The sequence below is a fragment of the Notamacropus eugenii genome, chromosome 1, assembly GCF_028372415.1.
Source record: "Notamacropus eugenii isolate mMacEug1 chromosome 1, mMacEug1.pri_v2, whole genome shotgun sequence".
Lineage (NCBI taxonomy): Eukaryota > Metazoa > Chordata > Mammalia > Diprotodontia > Macropodidae > Notamacropus > Notamacropus eugenii.
In genome coordinates, this window is record NC_092872.1 from 567,547,405 (window position 1) to 567,572,062 (window position 24,658).

Here is a 24,658-nt window from a genome sequence, read left to right on the forward strand (position 1 = left end):
AAGATGTTGAGTATTAGAAGGGATCCCAGAGGAGCATCGTGTTCCTTGGAGTGGAAACTAAGCATAACTGCAGATGGAGAGTGGAGTGATGTGCTGGTGATTTGCATGTTATCTCCCTCACTAGCATGAAAACTTCTCTAGGGCAAGGATTTTTGTTTGTTTGCTTGTTTTATTTTTTTTAACTTTTTAAAAAAAAGCTTGCAAAAAAAACCAATAAATAAAACTAAACACATATACACACCATAAGTTTTTCTGGTAAGATCACAGGAAAGCAGAGATGTCCACTGTTTCAGAGGATGTTCAAAAATGCTAAGTATAAAACAAACTGAGGAAATATACATAGGAAAAAAGAAGGGAACAGTAATCCGCATTTGCAGGATTTGGTATTTTGTTTAGAAAATCTAAGGATGGAAGAATCAATTGAAATAATTAATAATTTAGTAGAGTAGCAAAATGTGAAATAAATTCAGAAAAATCATTTTTACTAAATATTTCTCAGAAAATTCAGCAGAAATAACTACAAAGAAAAATTCAATTTGAAATATCTACAATATATATAAAATATTTTGAATGTCAAACTAGCAAGACACAATCAGTAGCTGTACAATTTCAGTTACAAAACACTACAGAAATAAAGGAAGACCCAGATTAAGTAGAGAGACATTCATGTTCATGGCTGGGCCAGTAGAAGGGAAATGATGATACCACCACAATTAATTTATAGATTTAGCTCTGCAGATAATTGCCATAGGGTTACTTTATAAATCTAAATGAAACAATAGCAAAATTCATTTTGAGGAGCAAAAGGTCAAGAGAAATAATGGGGAAAAAAAGAGATCACAGGAGGCTAAAATTGGAGGCCACTAGATGGCCCAGTCCATAGAGTTCTGGACTTTGTGTAAGAATGACCTGAGTTCAAAACCCAGTTAAGATACACCAGTGCATCCTGGGTCATCCCAGTCATCCTGATGAATATCTGGTCACTAGATTCAGATGGTTCTGGAGGAGAAATGAGACTAGTGACCTGCACAGCCCTCCCTCACTCAAAAATAAAGTCAAATGCAAGTCATGTCATCATTTCTGATGGCATGATCTTCGGCAATGAAGGATGAATACAATAACAACCTTAGCCTAGTATCATCTGACATTACAGTAAGCATTTAATAAATCCTTTATGGTTGACTGACTGACTGATATAGAGGATGAGCCAGTAAAGAAGTCTTGTCCTAGCTCTGGGGTCTTGGACAAGTTGCTTAAAAAACCTCTTTGAACCTCAGTTTCCTCCTCTATAACAGGATAGTAGTACACTTTATAAATCTCACACTGCAATATGAAGCGTCCCAAAAGTCTTAGTGCCATGTTAAGATTTAATAGCTATTAAGTATGTATTAGCAACATTATTAATATTAACACTAGCAATTAATAATAATCTTAATACAGAGAGAATGTATATAGATAACAGCTATTGAATACATATCAGCAAAATTATTTTAACATGAAAAAGAGCATTTGATTCAGAGCCAGGGAACATAGTTTTGAATATCAACTCTAATTTTGTTTACCAAGGTGACTTCAGACAGGTCATTTAACTTTTCTGGGCCTCACTTTCCTCATCAATATAATTTGGACAATGTCTTCATTGGTCACTTAGATTTCTTTTCATTCAAAATCTATATAATCTTGTAATGTTACGATCATAGAAGAATGATGGTGGTAGGATTTTTGTTTAAAACTATGACTAATAATTTTTTGAACAAGTAGAAATTTTTTACTCTGTAACTTTCTAGTATACTTGAAATTCTTCAATCTGATGGTGAGCATAGGGCCAGCTCATCCTTTTAGTAGATAATTAAACATTAAGTTGAATACTGTAATGCTTTTGGAAGAAATATGTAATTTCACTATTATTCCTTCTGTTTTCTGACTCAGAGTTGGAAAAATTCCTCTACCCTTTAGTATTTGGAACCCAAATGGGTTCCATGGGGCCTGTTCCAAGAAAGACAGAACCCCTATAATTTAACAGCTTCAGCTTCCCTTATTTGCATGTCCTCTGTGACAGGAAATGCTTTAAAACGTGTGATTAGTAATATCTCATAATACTGTTCCAATTCTTTCAGCACTTCACATGAAAGCAGTGGAGCTATATCAACCAGCCAAAGATATTTATTAAAATGGAGTGTTCCTCTTGGACATGTAGAGGTCATAGAATACAGCAGTGGTCAAGGCCAAGGAGAAAATAGCAGATACCCTCCAGCGCATTCCACTGAAAGCATTATTGTGGTCGCCAATGCTAAGCCACGTAAGTGACAGTCTTAATATTCTTCAAAGCTTATGATTCTTTTCTGCCCTCCCGACATTAGACTATCTTCTCCTTACCACCATATTCTTTACCTCCTGATGCCTATGAAGCTGCAACAATGTTTGTTTGCAAAATATTGTCTTTAGCCTATAAGAATATGCTATTGGATAAACATAGGCTAAGATGGCCAGATGAGTTAGTAGATGTTCCCCTGTGCATTAGCCTCTTTGTGATTTTAAGTCTTCTGGCCTTTTGGAAGCTGTGCTAACTCTCTCTTGTACATGCTCTAATTTATATTGATTTATTTAATGGTGTAGGGAGGATTAATCTATTTTTCCCATTTGCTGAATCTTGGAACATTCATTTAGCTTGACCTTTGATTCTTTGATGAATCTGTGGTCTTCTCAGTATGGGCGCTGTTTCTAGTAGTGAAGATAGCAACCTAACCGCAGCTTTTCATCCTAGATAATTCTCGCCTTTTTCTTCCTATAAATCAGCCACAGCACCCCTCTGCCACTATTCTTATTTACTTAATTCTATTTAGAATTGCTTGAAATAGGGACCACCTCAACTGGACTCTGAAACATATGCCTGGGAGGTATCCTGTACTGGCTACGCACAGTAACGTGGACTGCTGAGTGAAAAAAGCATAAGTGGGACCTTTAAATATTTAAGTCATCCATATTATTTCATAAGATTTTTGCCTTAGGTGGTGGTTCTGCCATTTTGGAAATTTATCTTGTGGAAACACCTTTAAATCTGACACATATTTCCATTTTAGGGGTGAGAGGGACTTTCTGATTCCATTTATGATATCTGTCTGATCCTCTATGGAGGACTTAATGAATGTGCCCATATTGATGAGATCCTGGAGTCATCAAAATAACAGAATGCTACCAAATAAACACCAGTTCTCTCCTTTATTCTTTTTTTCCCCTTTGTTCTTAATCTGGGCCTTACTGCCCACAATAGATAGGATGTAACTGTGTAGAATCTTTGCATTCATAATGAATTCAACTTCTTCTATTCTGCATTTTGTATATTTTTTGCTGTTGATTTTTTTAATTGTGTCTTAAATTCAGACTTTAGTCAATGCAAGGCTGTCTCTCTACCCCAAACACTACACTGCCTGTCTTCTTTTCATTTATTTACAAAGCCAAACCATCCATTTTTAAACTAAGATAGATGTTTTCATCCTAGTTGTTATTCTAAGAAAAAAAAATGACCTCATCTTTGCAAAATGCAAACTCTCTCAGCTATCATGCATGAGAGACAGAGACTGAGACATTTTTAGTTGGAATTCTACTTAGGGAGAAGACGCATGCCTTGAATGCTTTTGTGGACAGTTTTAAAAGTTTGAAATCTTTGGAAATTTAGGTAATAATTCTTTTTGGATGGTTTAGTATTATGGATTTTTAAAAGGCTTTGTTTATGCATTTACTGAAGTTGCCTAATTATTTTTGAGATAAAACATAAAGAGACCTTAAATTAAGTTCAAGTAATTATTTATTGGAATCAGGATTCAAATAATTTTGATTTTCTAAGAAAATGACACTCATCTCTCATTTAATTATTGCCTCATTCAGTCTTATTAACTGGTAATAGATTTATGACTTCATCCAGAGATTTCCTTATACTAATATGCCCGTGTGTACTAAGTATACATAGGCTTTGGGGAAGAGATGAGCCTTTTTCTTTCCTTCCATATTTCCTCTATCTCTTGACTACCTTTTCTCTCACTAATGTTTTCCCAGATTTTTTTCTGTTAGTGATGACTTTTTCTAATTGTATTTGATCTGTTGAAAAGACATCATTTTTTAATACTTGTCTTGATAAACCTTTGTAGAATAAGTGACAATTTCTCCTTATTTAGAGGATTAGTCTTTAGCTAAGTTAGGATGACTCACCTATTCCTTGAAAAGTGATAGATAAGTAGGCATCTAAAAATGGAAAAATAACTTTTTTTAAAATAAACAAAATTTGGTTTAATTCAATAAACATTTATTAAGGACTAACTATGGGCCATGTACTGTACTAAACTCTGAGGATACTAATAAGAAAAAGAAAACAGTCCCTGTCCTCAGCGAGCTTAGCAATTTAATGGAGGGAGACAACACACAAAAAGAAGCAGGAAAATAGGGGTGGTGTTGCAGGGGACACCAGGGCATCATCAGCATTTGGAGTTGAAACCAGAGTGACAGATACAAAATGGAATGAGTTCAAATTCATATAAAGGAAGCCATTGGGTAGAGTTGGGAGAGGTGGTGTCCAGGTTTGAGTTAGTAATATGGTAATGAGATTAGAAGTGGCAAACTTACCCTGGAAGGGTCATGAAACTTAAAACTGGATGTAAAATTTAGCCTTTTTTTACCTTAGGAGCTCCCATGCGCATTTAGTAAAATGTATTCTGCTTGAAGATGATGGCTGTCCTGCATATGTAATTGTATCACCGATACCTAGCACAGAGTAACTGCTTGTTGACTGAGAGTTGATTTATTGATATATGAAATAGAAAGTGAAGAAAACAGTCATAAAGTTTAACCTGACCTCTTGGCAAAAATATTTTTATGTATATTTTTTCTATGCGATGGGAGAGACAGCATGACATAGTGTATAAAAATCAGGTCTTACAGCTAGGAAGACCTGGGTTTAAGTTTTACCTTTGATATATACTGAATATGTGACCCTAGTCAAGACACTTAATCTCTCAGTTTTTGAGACAGCTCTCCATGCTTAGAAGTTATAAAGAAGGAAACTTGTTTTGAGAGAGGAAAATTTTTCAACCAGAATTTCTCTATACCAACAGAATCACAGATTCAGGCCTTATTCCTTTCTATACAATGAGGCAATAATGAGACCAGACTTAGGATTTCATTGGTATAGGAAACTTCCTCTGAGGAAATCCCATATCAGTGCCTGTTGGCTTATACTCTGCAATTTGTCCTCTTAGAAAATTGCATAGTACACTGCGAGTTATATGCTCAGGAGAACATAGCTTCTCTATGTCAGAGGCAGGCCGTGAACCTAGATCTTCCCAACTCTGAGGTCAGATTTACATGCCCATGAATATTCAAAACATTCATAACAAAGGTACAAACCCTTTTTAATGTCATTACCCAGAGAGATTCAATTACAAAGACTGGAGAATTTTCTGTTCAGTTGCACATAGAGAAGTGTAGCCTTGAATTTACAGTGCATTAAAATTTCCATAGTACTTTCTTCACATTTGTAACTTGTGTAGGAAACTCTCACAACACAAAGTGAAAGGGGATAGGCTCACTTTGAGTAATTTCTAGCAATCTTACTCTAAATCTCTATCTAGAGTATCTGGGGAAATTATTCCCTACCAATTGCCCAGGGTTCTCAGCTGCTCTGCTACCATTGTAAGTACGAGGTTCATAACATTAAAGAAGGAACATTTTTTTTTTTTTTTGAGTAGGAACATGTTACTGAATGTTCAAGGTGAAATCAAACTCAAAAGAGAACTTTTGGAAAATAGACAGCCTTCACTAGCATAAGGCATTCCCAAAGATCTCAGTCACTGTCTCAGTGAGGCAGGGATTCCAGCAGGTAGCCCCTGCATTAAGAATTATTCTCTGTCAGAAGCTCTCCTACATTTAGCTCTCTCATAACTCCCAGCAGGCAGCATCATGTGTTGTCATCAGGCATGGCCAAATCACCTGTTCAGCCATATTTTCCTCATCACTGGGTGCAGGCTTTACCTCCACAGAGAGGAGAGACTCTGATTTCCTCCATCTGGCAGGAGGTAGCTATTCTTCTTGGATCAGTGAAGAGGCGGTACCCAAGTTACAAATCCATAATTTTTGCTATTACAGCATTGTTTACCATCCAAGGGACATAGTCACCATATGTTTAAGAGCTGATAATACAATCTGATTTCTCCCTAATTATCTCTCTTGGGCTCCAAAGTCTTTCAAAGGCAGTGGATATTAATCAAATTCCTATAGGCTGTTACCAGACTAGGTACAGGTGGTGGGGTAGGGGAGCTGGGAACTCTTCTGGTTCTGTAACATACGTTCCATTTGTTTCCTTAAAAGACATCATTCTTGCAGGTGTGTGGGGAGAATAGAGAGAAGAGGGAGGAAAGGTCCCATAATAGCATTACAACAATGTGAGAGCTGACTGTGTGATCCTGGGCAACTCTCTAAGACCACCTTCCATTTCAGGGCAGTAGTCTTTTGGTTGTGATATCACACAATCACAGAATTTGAGATTAGGAAGACACTTTCATGGCAATTTACTCAAAATTATAGGGAGTGGCTCATATGCAAAAGGAATGCCCATCATAATATTCTCTGTAAGTAGCTGTCTGTCCTTCGCTTGAAAATCTCCAGTAACTACCTCTCAAGACATTCCACTCTACTTTTGTACTGTTCTGATTTTCTACTGTTCTGAAATTCTTTCCTGGTCTCGAGCTTAAATTGGATTGAAAAGTACTTGGAGGTATATAAGGTATAAGAAGACTGAAAAGATAGGGAGACAACACAGAAAAGGAAGCTACAAAGCAGGGGTGGGAAAGGAAGGTAAGAGTGGGGTAGGGAATGGGGAGGGGATGATAGACAAGTTCAAAGAAGTCTAAGAGCAGTGTAGCTGGTGGGAAATTGTGTAGACAGTAAAGAAAAGAGTGCCTAGGACAGAACCTGGTAGGACAGACCACTGCTAGCAGGCATGACCTGGATGAAAATCAAGCAAAGGAGGCTGAGAAGGAGTAGTCACTCAGATGTATAAGAAGAGAACTGGGAGAGAGCAGTGTCTTAAAATTCTAGGGAGAAGAAAGTATTAAGAAAAAGGTAAGTAACAGTGTCAAAGAATGCAGAGAGGTCAAGAAAGATGAGGATTGAGAAAAGACATTTTGATTTGTCAATGAGATGATCATTGGTAACTTTGGAGCAGATACTTTCAGCTGAATGATGAGGTTAGAAGCCAGTGGAAAGTGAAGAGAGTAAGAGAAAATGTGAAAGTTCTAAATGTACACAGCCTTCTCAAGGAATTTAGCCAAAAAATGGACTCATTTTTTTTTTCAGTGAAATATAAGGCAAGGTTCTCAGCTTGGGGGAAGGAGGAGCTATGGGAGTTTTCTGGGAGAATGAAAAGGTTTCGAAAAGCCACTTGTGGTAAATATATAGTGCATTGATTAGAGAGGCATAAGAAGATTGCTTTGCTACAGTGAGGACCCAGTTGAGATTATGTAACATAAATTTGTAAAGGATTAAGTCATGGTTTCATGATTTTCTCCTTCATTCAGCAAGATGTGAGTAGGAATAAATGCAGTGGATAGCAGGAGGAATCAATGGGATAATTTTACCAGAGTAAGGCCAGTAAGGCCATAAGATAAGGGGATAATGCAATGTTACAGAAAAGTACAGGGTTGAACTGGTTCATGAAGGAGTCAAAATGGAGGAGGCGGAAGAGTATAGTCAGTGAAAAGTGAGGACCTGGGTAAAAAATTAATATTTAAGGGATTGGAGGTCTCCATGAGTATAAAAAAACAAAACAAAACAGGTTTTTGGAATTGGGAGAGGCAGAATAACAACAGATTATGGTCAAATAAAGGAATTTCAGAGTCTGTAATCATGTAAGCCGAACATTTGTGGGTGATGGCAAAATCAAGAGAATGACGATGTATAACTGAGGCAAGGAGGAAGAGTTGGTTATGAGCAATGAGGAAGTTGAGAAGTAGGAGGTTAGGATGTTTGAGAGGGTATCAACATACTTGTTGAAGGGCCTTAACATGAGGGCAGGAGTTAAGGCAGAGAGACAGTGAATTAAGCACTAAACTCATCTAGGAAAGAAGGGGAGTATAGCCTGGAGGTTGGTAAACAGCAGCTAAAGAATTTTAATTAGACAGTTGATATGGATTGAGTGAACATGAAAGATGAGAGGTTACTGGGTAATAGTGGAAGGGAAGAGAATGGAAATGGAAGTGAAGAGCAAGGAGTATTCCAATTCCCCTACCTTACCAGTGAGTTCAGTGGGAACCAATGAAAGTGTAACTGGTGCTGCAAAGGGCAGCCAAGGAGGTTGAACCATCAGGAAGGAGCCAGGTCTCAGTGAGAATAAAAAGCCTAAAGGAGGAATGGAAAAGGAAAATAACTTTGTCATCTGTAGATCACACATTACAAATAGTGTAGCATTTAAAGTGGGACACTAGTAACAAGGGAACAGGCAATAGGCAAGATAATTATCATTTGAGTGACAGGAGTTCAGAATCATTGAGATGAGAAAGGTATGGCCAGATTGGAATTTTTTAATCATTGAAGAATAACTTCAGGTATGTTATCAATATTTAACACCCCTTTTGGGGTTTGACCTCTGAGAGAAGACCTCTGAAGGCATTAGCATAAGGGAACAAGTGTGGAGAGCTGATGGAATGGCCCTTTTGCCCTTCTCCTGCAGGCCTGCCAGGCCAGAAGACCAGTGAAGAAAGTATGTTGGAATGGAGTCTCTTTCCATCTTTTGCAGTCAACTGTTGAGCAAGACAACATGCCTAAAGAAAAGTGTGTTTGCATTATGTTGATTGGAATGAAATGACAGGAAGAAGCAAGAAGCAGAGAAAGCCCTCTTATTACAGTTAAGCAGCTCTTTAGAACTTCACTGAATGTACTTAGGTTTCAAGTGATAGTGTATTAAAATGTAGGGGATTGTTCTGAAGCATAATCTCTTTTCCCTTTTGTTTTTAGTTTATTTCTTTCTTTTGGTTGCCATAGAAACAAATGTAGGTGTGAGTTTTCTGGGTATTTTCCAGTATCTCCCTCTAATAGCTTTTATGGTTTGTTTTTTTTCAAATTAGGAACAATGTGGTAAGCAATTTGGTAAAAAAAAAAAAAAAATACTAAAGATGACCTTATAAAAAGCAGTCAGTAGTTGAACTTCCAATTTAGAAATAAGAAATAGAAGAAAGGGACATTGTTTTGAGTATACCAATATTCATATAGATAGAAATCATCATCATCATCATCAATTATCATCATCACCCTCAGGATAGGGAGTGGATTTGTGAATCTATTGGTTTAAGGAATTTCCAGATGAGGAAAGTCCTTCTGCCAAACTCTCTAGGGTTCTGTAACTGTTTGGAGTCTTAGAGAGTTGCCTAGAGTACTTAGTTAAGTGACTTGTCAGGGTCACCTAACCAATATGTGGTGGAAGCAGCACTTGAAATAGGTCTTCTTGGTTCCAGACCCAGCTCTCTACTACACCATGCCACTTCTGTATCATAATGATGTCTGACATTTATAGAGTTTAGAATTGTGAATAAAATGAGATGACATATGGTAAACACTGTCTTTTATTCTCATAACAAACTTGTGAGGTAGATACCACAGGCAGCATAATGACCATTTTTATAGGTAAAGAAATTGAAGCGCAGATATATAAAATTACTTGTCTATGAGCTCCTATGTTAGAATTAGAATTCACCCCAAGACTGTTCGGATTTCAAATCAAAGCTTCTATAGCAATATAGTGCTGTATTGATCTACCCCCTTACATACAAATGGAAATGAAATATATAAATAGAAGTATATGTAGAGGATGTATTCAAGAGGATTATTAACCATGTAAGCAAGGTTAGAAGAAAAGGCCTTCATTTTTAATTGATAGGAAGGATCTCTTTATAAGGGATAAATATCCCCATTGACCCCATACTTGAGATTTTTTCTGATATTAATAATATCTTATTAATTGTTTCTGTTCAGTCATTTCATTGTGTTAGACTCTTTAATCTCCCCTCCCCCCCATCTGGGGTTTGTTTGGCAAAGATACTGAAGTGGTTTGTACTTCATTCTCCAGCTCATTTTACAAGACGAGGAAATTGAAGCAAGCAGGGTTAAGCAACTTGCCCAGGCTACCACAGCTAGGAAGCATCTGAACTCAGGAGAATGAGTCTTCCTGACTTCAAGCCCAGCACCCTATCTGTTGTGCCACCTAGCTGCCCTGCAGTTTTCTTGATGGTTTTTGTATTATCCTGAATACCACTGGGTGGTCCATTGAGACCACATTTTGAATAGATGATTGATTCAGGCCAGTTTCAGAGTAACTGGGTTGAATCCTGGAACTGATCTTTTAAAATAGGGAGTTACATGTCCTTGGAAGAGAAACAGTGAAAGATTCAGGAGGGAGGAGACAAACTTGGACTTTGTTCCCTGGAGGTCAAGCCTGCACATTTACTAATCCCCTGCAGGGAACCATATGGCTTTTGGAGAAGACAAACTGGTTAGCCAGTTCCTGAGCTAATCCTACTAAAAAGAGAAGGAGGAGTTTCTGAACCAAGGAGAGAGATTCTGGAACTTACAGAGATTCATAGAGAAAAGCAGCACAGGATAGTCACAGTGTGGTAGAGCAAGCCCACATGAATACTTTTGAGTTATGTGAGCTGGGCAGGTTCCAGAGAATTAGAATTAACTTTAGTTCTTTTCCATGGTAGAGGGGCCTCAACCCCAGTGTAGTATTATAATAATGGACAACTTCCATGGTGGAAGGGGTCAACTCTCTAGCAACCAAGTTTTTTCCCATTTTAGAGGGCCTCAATAGGACAGTCTCTGAGGAAAGTGGAGGCCTACCAGAGTGGGAAGAAGGGTTGTTTCGATTATTCTGGGGGCTCTGATGTGAGTCTTTTGTACATTTTGGTTCTCTATCAGGTTAAATAAAAACTGTCCTGTACTTAAAATGTTGCTCCTCCAATTGCTCACATGAGTACAGAGAGCCCTTTCACCATTTCTTTTTTTCAATTTTATTTTAGATTCAAACACCAGAACACAAATATAAAATAAAGAAACAAAAACATATCATACACTTAAATATTAAATATAATATTTAATTATATTGTATTTAATATATACATTAACTTACTATATATTTAATATATATTACTTAATATATTATTTTAAGTAATAGATATAATATATATTATATGTATATAATATATATTATATCTATTACTTAAATATAAAGTAAGAAGGGAAAAAAGGTCATGTGCATAGCACAGCATAAAAGAGGATTCAAAATATGTAACAGTAACTTTTCATTTCAAGAAAGTTTGTATGATAAATATTAAATGTGTTTTTACCTTTTCTAAGGAGTTATGTAGGCAAACTATATTCTTATATTCCCAAAAGGAAACACTATCATCCAAAGAGAATGTATGATTGGGACTTCCAAGACTGAACTTAATTTCATATGAACTCAGAATCTTTGTTTTGGGTCATGAGTTACATATGTCTATTGAGTAGGTCAACATTATTGTCACTTTTTAATATAGTACAGAATGCTGGATTTGTTTTGCATTTCTTGATTTGTGAGCTTGAATGTGTAACAATAAGGTGAATGCTTAATTGTTGGGATTGGAAGCTCAAATCCGTGTGGATGGTCTCGGGCGGGTAAAAGTGGGACTTCTAAATCTTAGAGTCTTACGAGGCCCTCCATGAACAGCGGGGATTTGAGAAGGTCAGACTGAGCTAGCTCGGCTAGCTTGGGTATTTCCGCCTCTCCCCGGGAGATACGTGATGGGTGGAGTCTCCCTGCCCTCGAGGTCATCCCGGATCTGGGCACACTATTGTTATCTAACAGCATGGTATTGAGATGCAAACTGTGTGGCTGAAGGTTAAGTAGGATTGAGGAAGCCTGAAAGCTCTCTTAGCACGTGAGGAGCCAAGAGGACAGTAGGCTCCGCTTTCTTCTTTCCTCTCTCCCTCCCCCTTTCTCCCCGCTTGTACTTCTACTTCCAATCCCTTAAGATCCTAGCCTCCTTAGGAAATCTCCCCCTCTTCCTCCTAAGGAAGACCCTCTGCACTTGTAACTAGACCCTGAAATAAAGCTCAACCCTTGTTTGACTCTGGAACGTCCTTTCTCTCATATGAGCATCCGGTTTTGGCCAACCGAAGACCTCGGAGGTGAGGTAAGTAGACTCGGATAGCCCACACAGGCCTCTAGGCCTGGCACTTAATATTGCATCTACCATGTTGTAGTATATTTAATGTTGGTCATTTTTTCTGTCATAATCCATCCTTTCTTCCTTTCCTCCACTCTTAAAAGATGGGGTTATCTTCCTCTTTGTCAATGCTAAAACAATAATTCACCCATCATAGGTACTTAATTAATGTTTTTTAAATTTAATTTAGAGATAATCCTTCTGTTGCTGAGCGTATTCCTTCCCACCTTCCTTCCTCTCATCTTTAGTCACCTTTTCCCTATTGACTTCTTCTCTGCTTACACACATGTTCATTTCCCCAAGGCTAAAAATGCTTACCTTTGACTGCCTCCCAACTCAAGCATTGTCCTAATTTCCAAGTACTCAAGAAAGTAGTATAAACACATTGCTTCTACTTCCTCAGAACCCACTCTGTCCTCAAACTCTTTACAGTCTGGCTTCCGCGCCCACCACAGTACTGAACTTGTTGTCTCCAAGGTTGCCTGTGATCCTTGCTTGCAGACCCACTGGTCACTTTCTGCCCTCATACTCCTTATCGTTTCTGTAGCATTTGACACCACTGACCTTCTCTTCATTGATGCTAATTTCTTCCTTTAGATTCCCTAATACTGTCTTTTTCTGAGTCTCCTACTTCACTGACCACTTCCTATCTACTTTCCTCGTTCTCAGGATTATAAAGTTTAGAGGTCGAAGAGATTATCAAATAGTACATTTAGTGCAGATTTTTGTTTTGTTTTGTTTTAAACAGTGAAGTGACTTGTCCATGTCCATTCAGGTGGTTAGCAATTGAACCAGAATTCAAATGCATTCTTTCTGACTGTTTTTCCTTCTCCATAATTGTGAGTGGAAAGTCCTAAGACTCTATCCTAGGAACTTCTCCCCCATATTCTTGGAAATCCCATTTATCTCCATCACTTCCTGAATCTGTATTCTTACAACTAGCTTTTCCTACACAGTATCTTGAGTGACATTCAGATACCAATCCAGTTCTTCTATTTGTTTTATCTTTTGTGACCTTGGAAGGTAGTGTGGAGTGGTGGATGAAGTGACTGATTTAGAATCACAAAACTCAAATTCAAATCACAGCTCAAGTTATTCCTCATTGGTAAAATGAGGAGGTTGAAATAAATAGATGAGCTCTGAGGTCCCTTCAAACTCTAGAGCTATGATCTTATGATGCTATTACTTTCAAATTTGTACCCCATTTCCTGTATCCTCAGGTGGGAATTGCCATTACCCCTTCTGTAGGCTTTGCCTCATCACTAGCTTGTGTTGGCCTGATCTTGGGTAGAATACGATATCTCTATCCTGACTGAAGGTAGTTTCTTCACTCAGTCTAAGCTTGTGAGAAATTCTCTTCACATCAGCAAACATTTTTTAAAACACCACCCATTAGGTACAAGTGAAGGCTTTACTTGACTTCTTTAACTTGTCTGTATTAATGCTTTCTAATGTTTTTTATATAACAATAGTTTCTTCTTTTTCTACAAAGACCAAAACATATATGATTAAAACTATATAAAGCTCCCAAATCTATTTTTCTCTGATCAGAAGGGAGCAATTTTCTACTAACCCCTTAAATTTCCTTAATTCAATGAACTTCCAAATGGAGAACTTAGTGAATAGAAACCTCCTTAGGTGTTAGATTCAATTACAAATTTGGCTAAAGTTTTGATAAATCTTAAAGTTTTTGTAAAAAAGGAAAACTGTTTCCTTAAAAAAATACTCTTACATGTAAATACTAAAGAAAAAAGAAAAAAAATTTTTTCTGAGGTTTTTATTCCTGTTTAGCTATATTAAATTCCAAGTGTTAGTAGCCATATTAAATTTTATGGATATAGACCATGACTGATAAAGATTGAGACTTGTTTGAAAGTTTTTGACTTTCTTGGAAAAGTTAGGAGCTAGAGAACAACAGATGTCCAACCAGAAAGATATAATAAGAAGAAATAATGCAATTCGCTGATTCTGACACTCAACAAACATTTTTAAAAAGCATTTATTATGTGCCAAGTACTGTGTTAAGTACTGAGGATACAAAAATGTGATCCCTGCCCTCAAGGAGTTCACATTCTAATGTGAAAGACAACATGTAAAAAAATTATACATACAAGATATATACAGTATAAATGGAAAAATGAATGCTAAAGGTCAAATATTTTTTCCATTCAGGGGTTGGAGATAGGAATAATATTAAAAGATTGTATTTTAATGGGTTTTTCCATCACTGTTCCAGAAAGGGGTGGGGAAAAGAAAGAAATGACATAAAGGAAATGCAGAAAATAAATAAAATTAAAATGGATTTAAGATATATAGGGTAATAGTGAAGTAACATGGCACAATAGAGAGCCGGCCTCAGAGTCAGGAAGTCCTGGGTTCAAGCCCTTTGTCTGATACTTATTAACTGTGTCACCCTGAGCAAGACATTTAGCCTTTCTGTGCTTCCACAGAATTCTCTAAGGCTATCAGTTTACAGACAAATTGCTGGTCTGTCTTAGCAAATGGAATTTCCTGACCAGGGAATTTCATATACAGATGAAATTACAGGTCTAGACATCTCGTTATCCTCTGCCCCCCCCCCCTTCCCCAACAAAGCATGCACACACACACGCACACACACACACACACACACACACACACGGAGGGAGAGGGAGAGGGAGAGAATGTATCTAAAGAAAAAAAGACAACCTGTGGTTTTGATCATATCTGCAGAATGGAATCAGTTCTAACTCAAAAAATCATTTTGTATCATTCATAAGAAAACATATCGGTGGGTGTGTGGGTATAGAATCAGGTCCTAGAATCAGGAAACTTAAGCCATAGGAAATCAGGACAACTAAACCTTTAGGTCACATTCAGTTCAAGTACACTTATGCTAAAATAGCCACCATGTAATTTATGTCTACTAACTGCTGATACTGGAATGCCTGTTCCATAGACTACAAATTTCACTTTATCCTAAATCTTTCCCTCTTCCACTCCTTATGTTTACTGACTATTACTGGCTAATAGCTAGTACGTGGAAACCTGCTTCCCACCAATAACACAGGCTCCCTGTTACTCTTTCTAGTACTGTCTGCATCTTCACTCTACTTGATTCCCTGGCCAAGGCATGGGGGGCAGGGGGTGTTGGATTACTCTGTGCACCCTGTTGCTACTTCATGGCCCTCTCCCTTCTTCCATCACTCACCAACTTCTCCTCTTTTGAAGTTCATGATATTCATTTCTACCACACAATCAAAATCCTAGTAGCCATTGTCTGCAGACCTCCAGGTCATTCCTTTTCCTTCCTCAATAAGCTGGGTACATGACTCATAATTTTTTTTCTCTTCCTGAACTCCTGCCCTCGTGCTAAGGGACTTCAACATACATATTGACTCCCTTAACACTTAGTTCCTCAGCCTACTCACTTCTCATGAAAAATGGCCATATCCTTGAGCTTGCCATCACTGACAAATGTACTACTTTCACATACAATAATTCTGAAATCTCCTTATCCAACTATAAGCTTTTGACTTTTCACCTCTCCCTCCATCTTCCCTTACCAAACCTTACTCTTTATCTACACTGCCAGTCCCTTGATCCCTAAATTTACCTCCCAGGCCATCTCCCCTCCACTAGTAACTTTCTTCTCTTTTCTTCATTTTGACTCTTTGGTGATGAACCAAGTGAACTCTACACTGACCTCCTCTCTTGAGTTTCTGGTTCTGTTCTGTTGCCAATTGAACCCTGCTAAGCCTCAGCCTTGGATCACTCTCACCATTTGTTGCCTTCTCTTCAACACATGTTTCTGAATAAAGGTGGAGAAAATTATAACCATTCTGACTGGGTCCACTAAAATTTTTGTTATACAGCCTTGATTGACTCTTCATTGATGCTAGACAATCCTACTATACCTGCCTTATCAACTCATTATCCCACTCTCCAGCAGCTCTTCCAAACTTTTTCACCCCTCCTCAAATCTCATTTCCCAGTCCTGCAGCCTCTCAGCTGAGAATTTTGCCTTATATTTTACAGGAAAAAAAGAGACCATTAGCTATGAATTTTCTCTTATCTCCTCTTCCTCATTTCACATCACTCATATGCTTTCTGACATCATCTTCTCCTTCACTCTGTCTCTCAGGATGAGTTGGCTTTACTCCTTTACAAAGCTAACTTTTCTATCTGCTTGAGCCATCCCATTACATCCCCTCTCCTTCAACAGATTACCTCCTCTGTCATCTCTCCTTTATTTTTCAACCTCTCCTTTTCTACTGGCTCATTCCCTACTGCCAACAGACATGCCCATGTCTCCCTTATTCTTAACAAACTCTTACTTGATCCTTCCATCCTTGCTATTATCCTATATCTCTTCTCCTTTTTTTGGCAAAGTCCTTGAAAAGACTATCTACAGTAGGTCCTTCCACTTTCTTTCTTTTCACTTTCTTAATCCCCAGCAATCAGGCTTCTAAACTCATCATTCCATCAGAACTACTCTCTCTAAAGTTACTAATGGTCTCAGTTGCCAAATCCATTGGTCTTTTCTCAGTCCTCATTCTCCTTGACTTCTCTGCAACCTTTGACATTGTTGATCACTCTTTCCTCCTTAATACTCTCTTTTCTCTTTGTTTTTGGATCACCACTCTCTCCCGATTCTCCTCCCACTTATCTGACTGCCGCTTCTCAGTCTCATTTGCTTGATCCTCATCCTGATCATCTTTAGCTGTGGACATCCCAGAGGGTTTTTTCCTGGGCTCTTTTTGCTTCTCTGCTATGCTGATTATGGAGTGTCACCTTGTGGAAGTCACTTCAGAATAATCCAATCCAACACATAGCTGAAAGCAATCCAGTGCTAATCTAGCCTTTTTCTCACTTTTCTCACTTCTTGAGGCAGCACATTTCACTTTTAGACAGTGCTTATCATTAGGAAGTTTTTCCTACCACCAGGTCTGCATTTGTCTCCTGGCAACTTGAGCATTGCTTCTGGGATAGCCTTCTGTAGCCAAACAAAACAAACCCAATCCCTGTTCTATATGACAATGCTTCATGTACTTGAAGATAGACATCACATTCCTCCTTTAGTTCCTTCAACCATTTCTCAGATAGCATGGTCTCCTGACCCTTCAACCTCCTGGCTACTCATTTTTGGACTCTTACCAATTTATCAACATTCTTCTTACACTCTGGTGTCCACAAGTGAACAAAATATTCCAGATGTGGTCTGACTGTGAATGTAGAGAATCTATCCCATCCTTAATTCATAACAAAGATTGAATAAGGCAGCTGAGGTACCTGGTGGATAGAGAACTACCTAGAGTCAGGAAGACCTGAATTCACATCCAGTCTCAGATACTTATTAGTAATAGGAACCTGGACAAATCACAACTTCTGACTACCTTAGTTTTTACATCTATAAAATGGAGATAATAATAGTATCTACCTCTCAGAGTACTAGAAAGGATCAAATGAGATAATATTGGTAAAGTGCTTTGCAAAACATAAAGTACTGTATAAATACTGTTATAATAATAATAGTAATTGTTATCATTACAAGTCTGCCACATCACACTGCTTATTCCTGTGATGGATCTTTTTTTGGACAACTTCTTCTTGTGGGGCCTCAGTTTCCTCATCTGTCAAATGACAATCATGACAAAGATATGACTCTGGAGGTGTGCACTTATTCAGAAGGGACAGAACAGTGGAAATAATAGGAAGAGAACAATGTAGCATATTAAGAAGCATAATCATTGGGTAACCAGAAGGAGAAAGCATAATATGGAATATTTGGTTGAAAGTCAACAGAGACAGAACTAAAAGCTCATTATCTTAATTATCATCATTAAGTTCATTATAAATTATTTGGTGAGATGGAAGAAATAGCTGAAACCCATCCCAAGTTTGTCACAGAGGCATGATGCAATAATAATCTCATTTGTTTCAACATCTTTTAGAACTCTGTTTAATGCAAAATAGTTGAAATTTTGTTAATTTGCATTAATGATTAGTCAATCAATAAGCATTTAAAATACTCTCTAGGTTCTGAGCACCAAGATGGATGTGCCAGGGTAATAAATACAAAAGTGATATAGTCCTTGTCCACAAGGAGTCTACATTCCAAATGGGGACACAGAGAGGAGTGGTGGCCAGAAAAGGAACTTTCAGCCTAGGTCAGGAGTGGGGAATCTGTGACCTTGAGGCCACATGTGACCCTCTAGGTTCTTAAGTGTAGCCCTTTGACTGAATCCATACTTTACAGAATAAATCTCCTTAATAAAAGGATTTATTCTGTGAAGTTTTGACTTGGTTGAAGGGCTGACTGTGGCCTCAAGGCCACAGGTTCCCCACCCCCGGCCTAGGTAGTCTCAGAGATAACATTAATAGCCCTTTCATCTTTTGAAAAGTTGAAAAACCAACAAAGGGAACTTCTGTAGTAGATGTGATTCTCATCAATAAGTGGGATGTTGTTGCTGGAGTAGAAGTAATGGAAACCTTGTGGGAAAGTGACCACTCATCTTCGAAATTGTAATAGAAAAGAAAAGAAGATAGGAAGAGTCTTACATACATTTACTGGAATGTCCTCCCTCCTCACCTCTTCCTTTTGGAATCCCTAATTTCCTTCAAGCTGTAGCTCAAGTACCAAATACTTTTTTGAGAGAGCACACAATAATCCTAGCCAGACAGGGATATAAAGAAAAAGCAAAAACAATTCTTAACTTCAAGGAACTTAATGGAGGGGACAACATGTTCATAAATAGGAATATACAAGATCCCTCCAAAATAGAGATCAGGCAACCTTAGAGAGGAAGGTCCTAGCAGCTGGGGTTGAGGGGATCCAGGAAATGCTACTTCAAAAGGTGATATTTGATCCCTTGAAGGAAGCTGAGAAGAAAAGATAAGACCCCTACTTCATAAAGATGGGATAAAAATCATGAATATTGGAGACATAGAGCTGCTTGATTTTTTTCTTTGATAAGGAGAATAATCTTTTGACTAGATAGAACAGAATAAAGGTGGCTAATAGGGATTTGGTTTTTTGTTTTTTTCAAGGTGACTGACTCTCTGTGACTCTATTTGGGGTTTTCTTGGCAGAGATACTGGAGTGATTTGCCGTGTCTTTTTTCAGTTCATTTTATAGATGAAGATTTAAGGCAAACACAGTTAAGTGACTTGTCTAGGGCCACGTAGCTAATAAATGTCTAAGGATGGATCTGAACTCATGAAGATGTGTCCTCCTGATTCTAAGCACACTACTCTATCCACTAGGCCACCTAGCTGTCCCAGGGATTTGGTACCCAAGATCCATGAGATAATAATAGAGTGCTTAGATACCCTTGATAAATTCAAATCATCTGACACTGAAAAGTATACCTCAGTGGTCATTGCAGTTCTGATATGCTATAAACCGATCACATCTCACTGTAAAGATATAAGGTTTTGTGGTTGTTGCTGCGGTTATTCTTTGGTTGTTTTTTTTTTTTTGCCAGTTAATACAACCATAATAATTTATCTGATCCCACTAAAATATGCATTACAGCTTTTTGTGGCATAAACCTAAGTTTTTGAAAGCTATGCCAGAAGATGGGCCCAATCTCTCCCAAGGTGGCAGGGCTTTAGCTTTGAGCTCTTTGTTAACCATGAGTTATCTTTCATCTAAGGTCAGCCTAGGTAAGTACAGAGAGACTCATTCCTAGATTGGCTTGGAGTAATACATTATTTTAATCATATCAACTCAAAAGTCTGTTGAGCAGTAGAGGAACTGTAGTCTGGACTGGCAGAGGGAGTTCTCAACTGAAACTTGGGGATCTTTTAAGTAAAACTCTTACAATCAATTAATCAATCATGAAGCACTTATTAAACTTGTACTAATTGCCAGACACCATACTAATCCCAAAGCCAGGGGGAATAGCACATACATGAATATGTAGAAACAGAAATATAAAATCATTATAGAAGAAGCATTTGGGGGTGGGAGGTGTGCATTGTCAGGAAAAGCCATATGTACTTGGTACTTGAGCTATACTTTGAAGGAAATTAGGGATTCCAAAAACCAGAGGTGAAGAGGAAGGACATTCCAGTAATTATACTCTTTTTTATTTCATTTCATTATCTCCACATACCAAACTAACTCTTTCTTCCTTAGTTTTTCCTGTCTTAAGAGCTTTGTGAATATAGGGTATTCTCATATACTTATATCTTCCAAACATTAGTTGATGCCACCAGTATTATTATTTTCAATAGAATTTTAATTATCTTTATAACATGATTCTAGAAACATTATTAACATATTGGGTGATACTATTAGGATACTCACAGTATAATGAAATGTTAAGAATCTTAGATAAACAGTGGCAAAGCTTGTTAAAATTTCTCAAGCAAACTCATCAAATGAGTAAACAAATGGGTAGTAGTATCCTGCTGTGGCAGTTTTTAAAAGTAGCCTGGAAAGAGTATCAGGAAGTACATTTTGAGGAAGCATTCCAGTTTTGATTGGGACTGGGCAAGAAGGATAACAGCAGTAGGTAATTTAACAGACCTTTTCCATTTCTTATTTTCTTGACTGACACAGTCAATAAAGGATATGTAGGAGGGAGATTAAGACAATTCTGTTACAGTTGGAAGCAAATTACTACTTCATAGCTGAAAAATCATATGACTAACCAAAAAAGTTATAATGAAAAGAATAAAACTGTCATTCACCTCTTTTCCTTTTTCTGATGCCATTAACTAGTGTGTACAGGGAACAGTGAGAGATTGGGCTTCATTCCTTTCCTATATCAAGGAATTCTCAAAGATGTATAAAAACTTTATATTAGAATATTTAAATGATGCTTTTGTGAAAGTATCGCTTATTTGCTTCTTGTGCACCATTGTACACCATCATTTGTAGCTATATTTGTTCACAGATTATTTGTTACGTTTTTTTATTTTACATCCTTTATTTCTAAAAATATCCATTCCCTGTATGCTACTTAGAGAACCATCTCTTGAATAAGGAATAAAAAAGCAAAGAGAAAAAAGGCAGTCTAGCCAAAGCAAACATATTAGTTGAGTCTAGCAGTAGATGCAATATTGCTCATCCGTAATACCCCATCCTTGCAAAGAAGGAAGATGCATTTTAAAAGTTTCTTTTAGAGAACCAATTACACAGAATTCAGTTGAATTATTTTTTGTCCCATTATCCATGTGGCAATAATTGTATATCTTGTTTTTCTGTTGTTTCCTTCATTTTCCACCAATTCCTATGGTTCTCTGTATTCTTCCTGTAGATCGTTTCTCATAGGACAATATTATTTTATTGAACAATTTATTTACAGGTATGATGAAAACATTACTTTTTATTCACAGTATGACTTGTGCCAGTTACTTCCACGTTAGCTTCATTATCAAAATACTTTCATGATGGTTTCAACTGTGTTGACATTTAACTATAATTTTCAGTAGTTGAAGAGCTCAATATGATTCCTATAAAGTAAGTAGTGTTGCCTATTTTGTAGAGTACAGAGATAGTACAAGATGGGATAGTACAAGATGAAAGAAGGAAGACCTCCCTTAAGCCTTAGGATAAGAAATGTCAGTTTCATTTGCAAATAAATGGGTATTACTCTCTTTGGTTTGAAGAAGAGGAGTAAAAATTATTGAAAGGGGAAAAAAAGATGGCAGTAGCTACATATCCAAGGCAATATTCACAGTACTAATGGTGACTATGAATATGTTGGCATAGTTCTGAATCACAAAATATAACAGACTCTCCATACAAAAGGCAGAAGAAAAACATTTATTTAGACACCAGAAAGTCAGATCCCAACCCCAGAAAACCAAATCCACCATAGTAACAAAGAAGTCTGTACACATTATCATTGTGGGGGACACCACCATTCCCAAGCCTTCCTCCCCCTTCTGGGGCCTTCCCACAAACAAACATTCACAATCCTATTTGTCAGCTTGCCTGCATCCTCTCTTTCCCTCCACTCTGACTACACTTACTTCCTCCTGTTTCTGCTCTACCCTTCCCATTCCACCCGTTCAGCAGGCTTCTCCCACCACATGTGACTCAGGCTTCCATGTGATTTAAACAGGTCACATGGGCCTATTAATGGATGGGAAAGATCTTCAAATTAAGCAAAAATACATTAACAATACAGTAACTGGAACTGTGCAGTGAGGACAGAAGAGTGGATCTGAAAAAGAGGCAATAGGAGTCTTTATTCTTTATAATTAGCATTTCTTCACATTTAACATGTCAAGTCTTAGGTATATGATTATTTTTCTTCCTGGACTTCACCACCACAAGGCCTGCCAATTCCTTCTCTTCTTTTTTCCAGTGTTTTCATCTAGTCTTTTACCCTTTCTCAATTCCTCCCACTCTAATTTATCTCTCATCCTTGCAAGCAGTTTTCTGGCCCTGAAATGCATTACAAAAACCTTAAGAGGTGCCTTAGAAACTCCTGACTCTTCCTTTAGGAAACCCAGTTCTTCTGGCAAAAACAGGGTGACCAGGTTTTTTTTGTGTCCATGGATTATGTTTTAGGAATCTTAAATATTTGTTTTTATTTACAGAGACATAGTTGTTATTGATGTACAGGCTTTAGTCTCTGGATTGCTTGAAACAGGAAAGTTTCTTTTTTTTAGGGATAGATCACTGGATTTTTAAACAAAGTGCTAGAGTAACCATGGAGACAATAACTCTCTGTGTTGTGTGTACGCCCACATGAGCATGCTAAGCAGTCCGGAAGCAGAAGTGAAGTGGCTTTTGCAATGGAGATGTTCCTGTCAGAATTTCTTGGTCATGATGGAATGTGTCAGAGTTCTGTAATGCACCACTACTAAATCAATACTGATATTTGACTTTAATGAGAACACATAATCAGAACACATAATGTGAGGATGGCCAAAAGGATTAATTTATAAATCCCTATCAGATAATGCAGATAGAAATTAAAAATTAATTGGAGCTAACAGAACAATAGATTTCTTATTCAGAAAGTGGAGTCTGAAAAATGCTTCTCTGCTTTTCTTTTGCAAATTACATGGAGTTGCCCTTATTTTACTAGATTATGCCTCTTTTTTTTTTATAAGGACTGTGTAGTATCTGATAACTTTAAGATGGTTTGAATCTCCTAAAGTTCTTCTTTTGAAAAAACAAATAAGGCACTTAAGCTTTAAGAAAAATCAGTCAGTCATTTAACAAGTATTTGTTATGGTCCTGCTGTATGCCAAATAATGTGCTATACTGTGAATATACCAAGCAAAGAAAAGACAATCTTGTCCCTGTTCTCAAGAAGCTCCCTCTCTAATAAAGGAGACACGATGCAGACAGCCACATAAAATCAATCTAGAAACTGGATAAATTGGAGCTAATTTCAGAAGTAAGGCACCAATGTTAAGGGAGACCAATGAAGGTTTCCTATAGAAGGTAGGATTTTAGCTGCAATTTAGGGAAGCCAGGAGGATGAAATGAGGAGGGAGAGAATTCCATAAGTGAGAGACAGCTAGTAAAAGTTCATGAAATCAAGAGATAGATTATTTTCTGTGGGGAATAGCAAGGAGGACAATGTCACTGGATCACAGAGTGCATGAAGGTGAGTAAGGTGTCAGAAGACTAGAAAGAAATGAGGGGACCATATTAAATTAAGAAAGACTTTGAATGCCAGATAAGTTTACATTTAATCCTGGAGATGATAGGGAGCCACTGGAGTTTATGGAATAGAAGTATGACACAGTCACATTTGTACTTTAGAAAGATCCAGTTGACAGCCAGGTATAGTCTAGACTGGAATAGGGAGATATTTGTGGCAGGAAGACCAACCAGAAGGTTATTGCAATAATCTAGGCATAAAACCATGAAGGCCTGTACTGGGGCAGTGGCAGTGTCAGAGAAGAGAAAAAGGATATATGTGAAAGATGCTACAGAAGGAGAATTGGCTGGATTTGGGAATAGATTGAATATTAGGGGTGAAAGAGAAATCGAGAATAACACCCAAGTTGTGAGCCTGGGTGACCAGGAGGCTGATAGTAACTATAGAAGTACTAGAAAACTTATCTTTGGTCTTGGGAGGAAAGATAATAAGTTCAGTTTTGGACATGTTGAGTTTCAGGTGTTCATGGGACACTGAGTTCAAAATGTCCAATTAGTTGTTGGAAATGCCAGTCTAAATGGTAGGGTTAGATAAGAAGACTTGGGTGTCATCAGCATAGAGATGGTGAATCATAGGAGTTGATGAGATCACCATAGAGAGGGGAAAGAGAAGTAGTATATTCCCAGCACATAGAACAGTGTTTGACAATATAGTATGTACTTAATCAATGATTGATTATTGGAAAGAATTATCAAGTTGCAGAGTTAGACCTGGTGTCTAAGGAATATGAACCTGTCTCATCCTCATGAAAGAATCCTCATTTTTTGTGCTTATGTTCCTTTCCCTTCATTCTTT

The 24,658-nt window shown here is 37.5% G+C and overlaps 1 protein-coding gene across 6 annotated transcripts in view; it reads left to right on the top strand.

The window, feature by feature from the left end:
• Positions 1 to 24,658, top strand: part of ARHGEF10 (Rho guanine nucleotide exchange factor 10) — a 222,008-nt gene that overhangs the window by 123,739 nt on the left and 73,611 nt on the right. For all 6 annotated transcript variants that reach the window (XM_072634362.1, XM_072634365.1, XM_072634367.1 and 3 more), the window contains one exon: positions 2,118 to 2,299. In XM_072634362.1, coding sequence (XP_072490463.1) covers positions 2,118 to 2,299 — 182 coding nt within the window. The remainder of the gene's footprint in view (positions 1 to 2,117; positions 2,300 to 24,658) is intronic.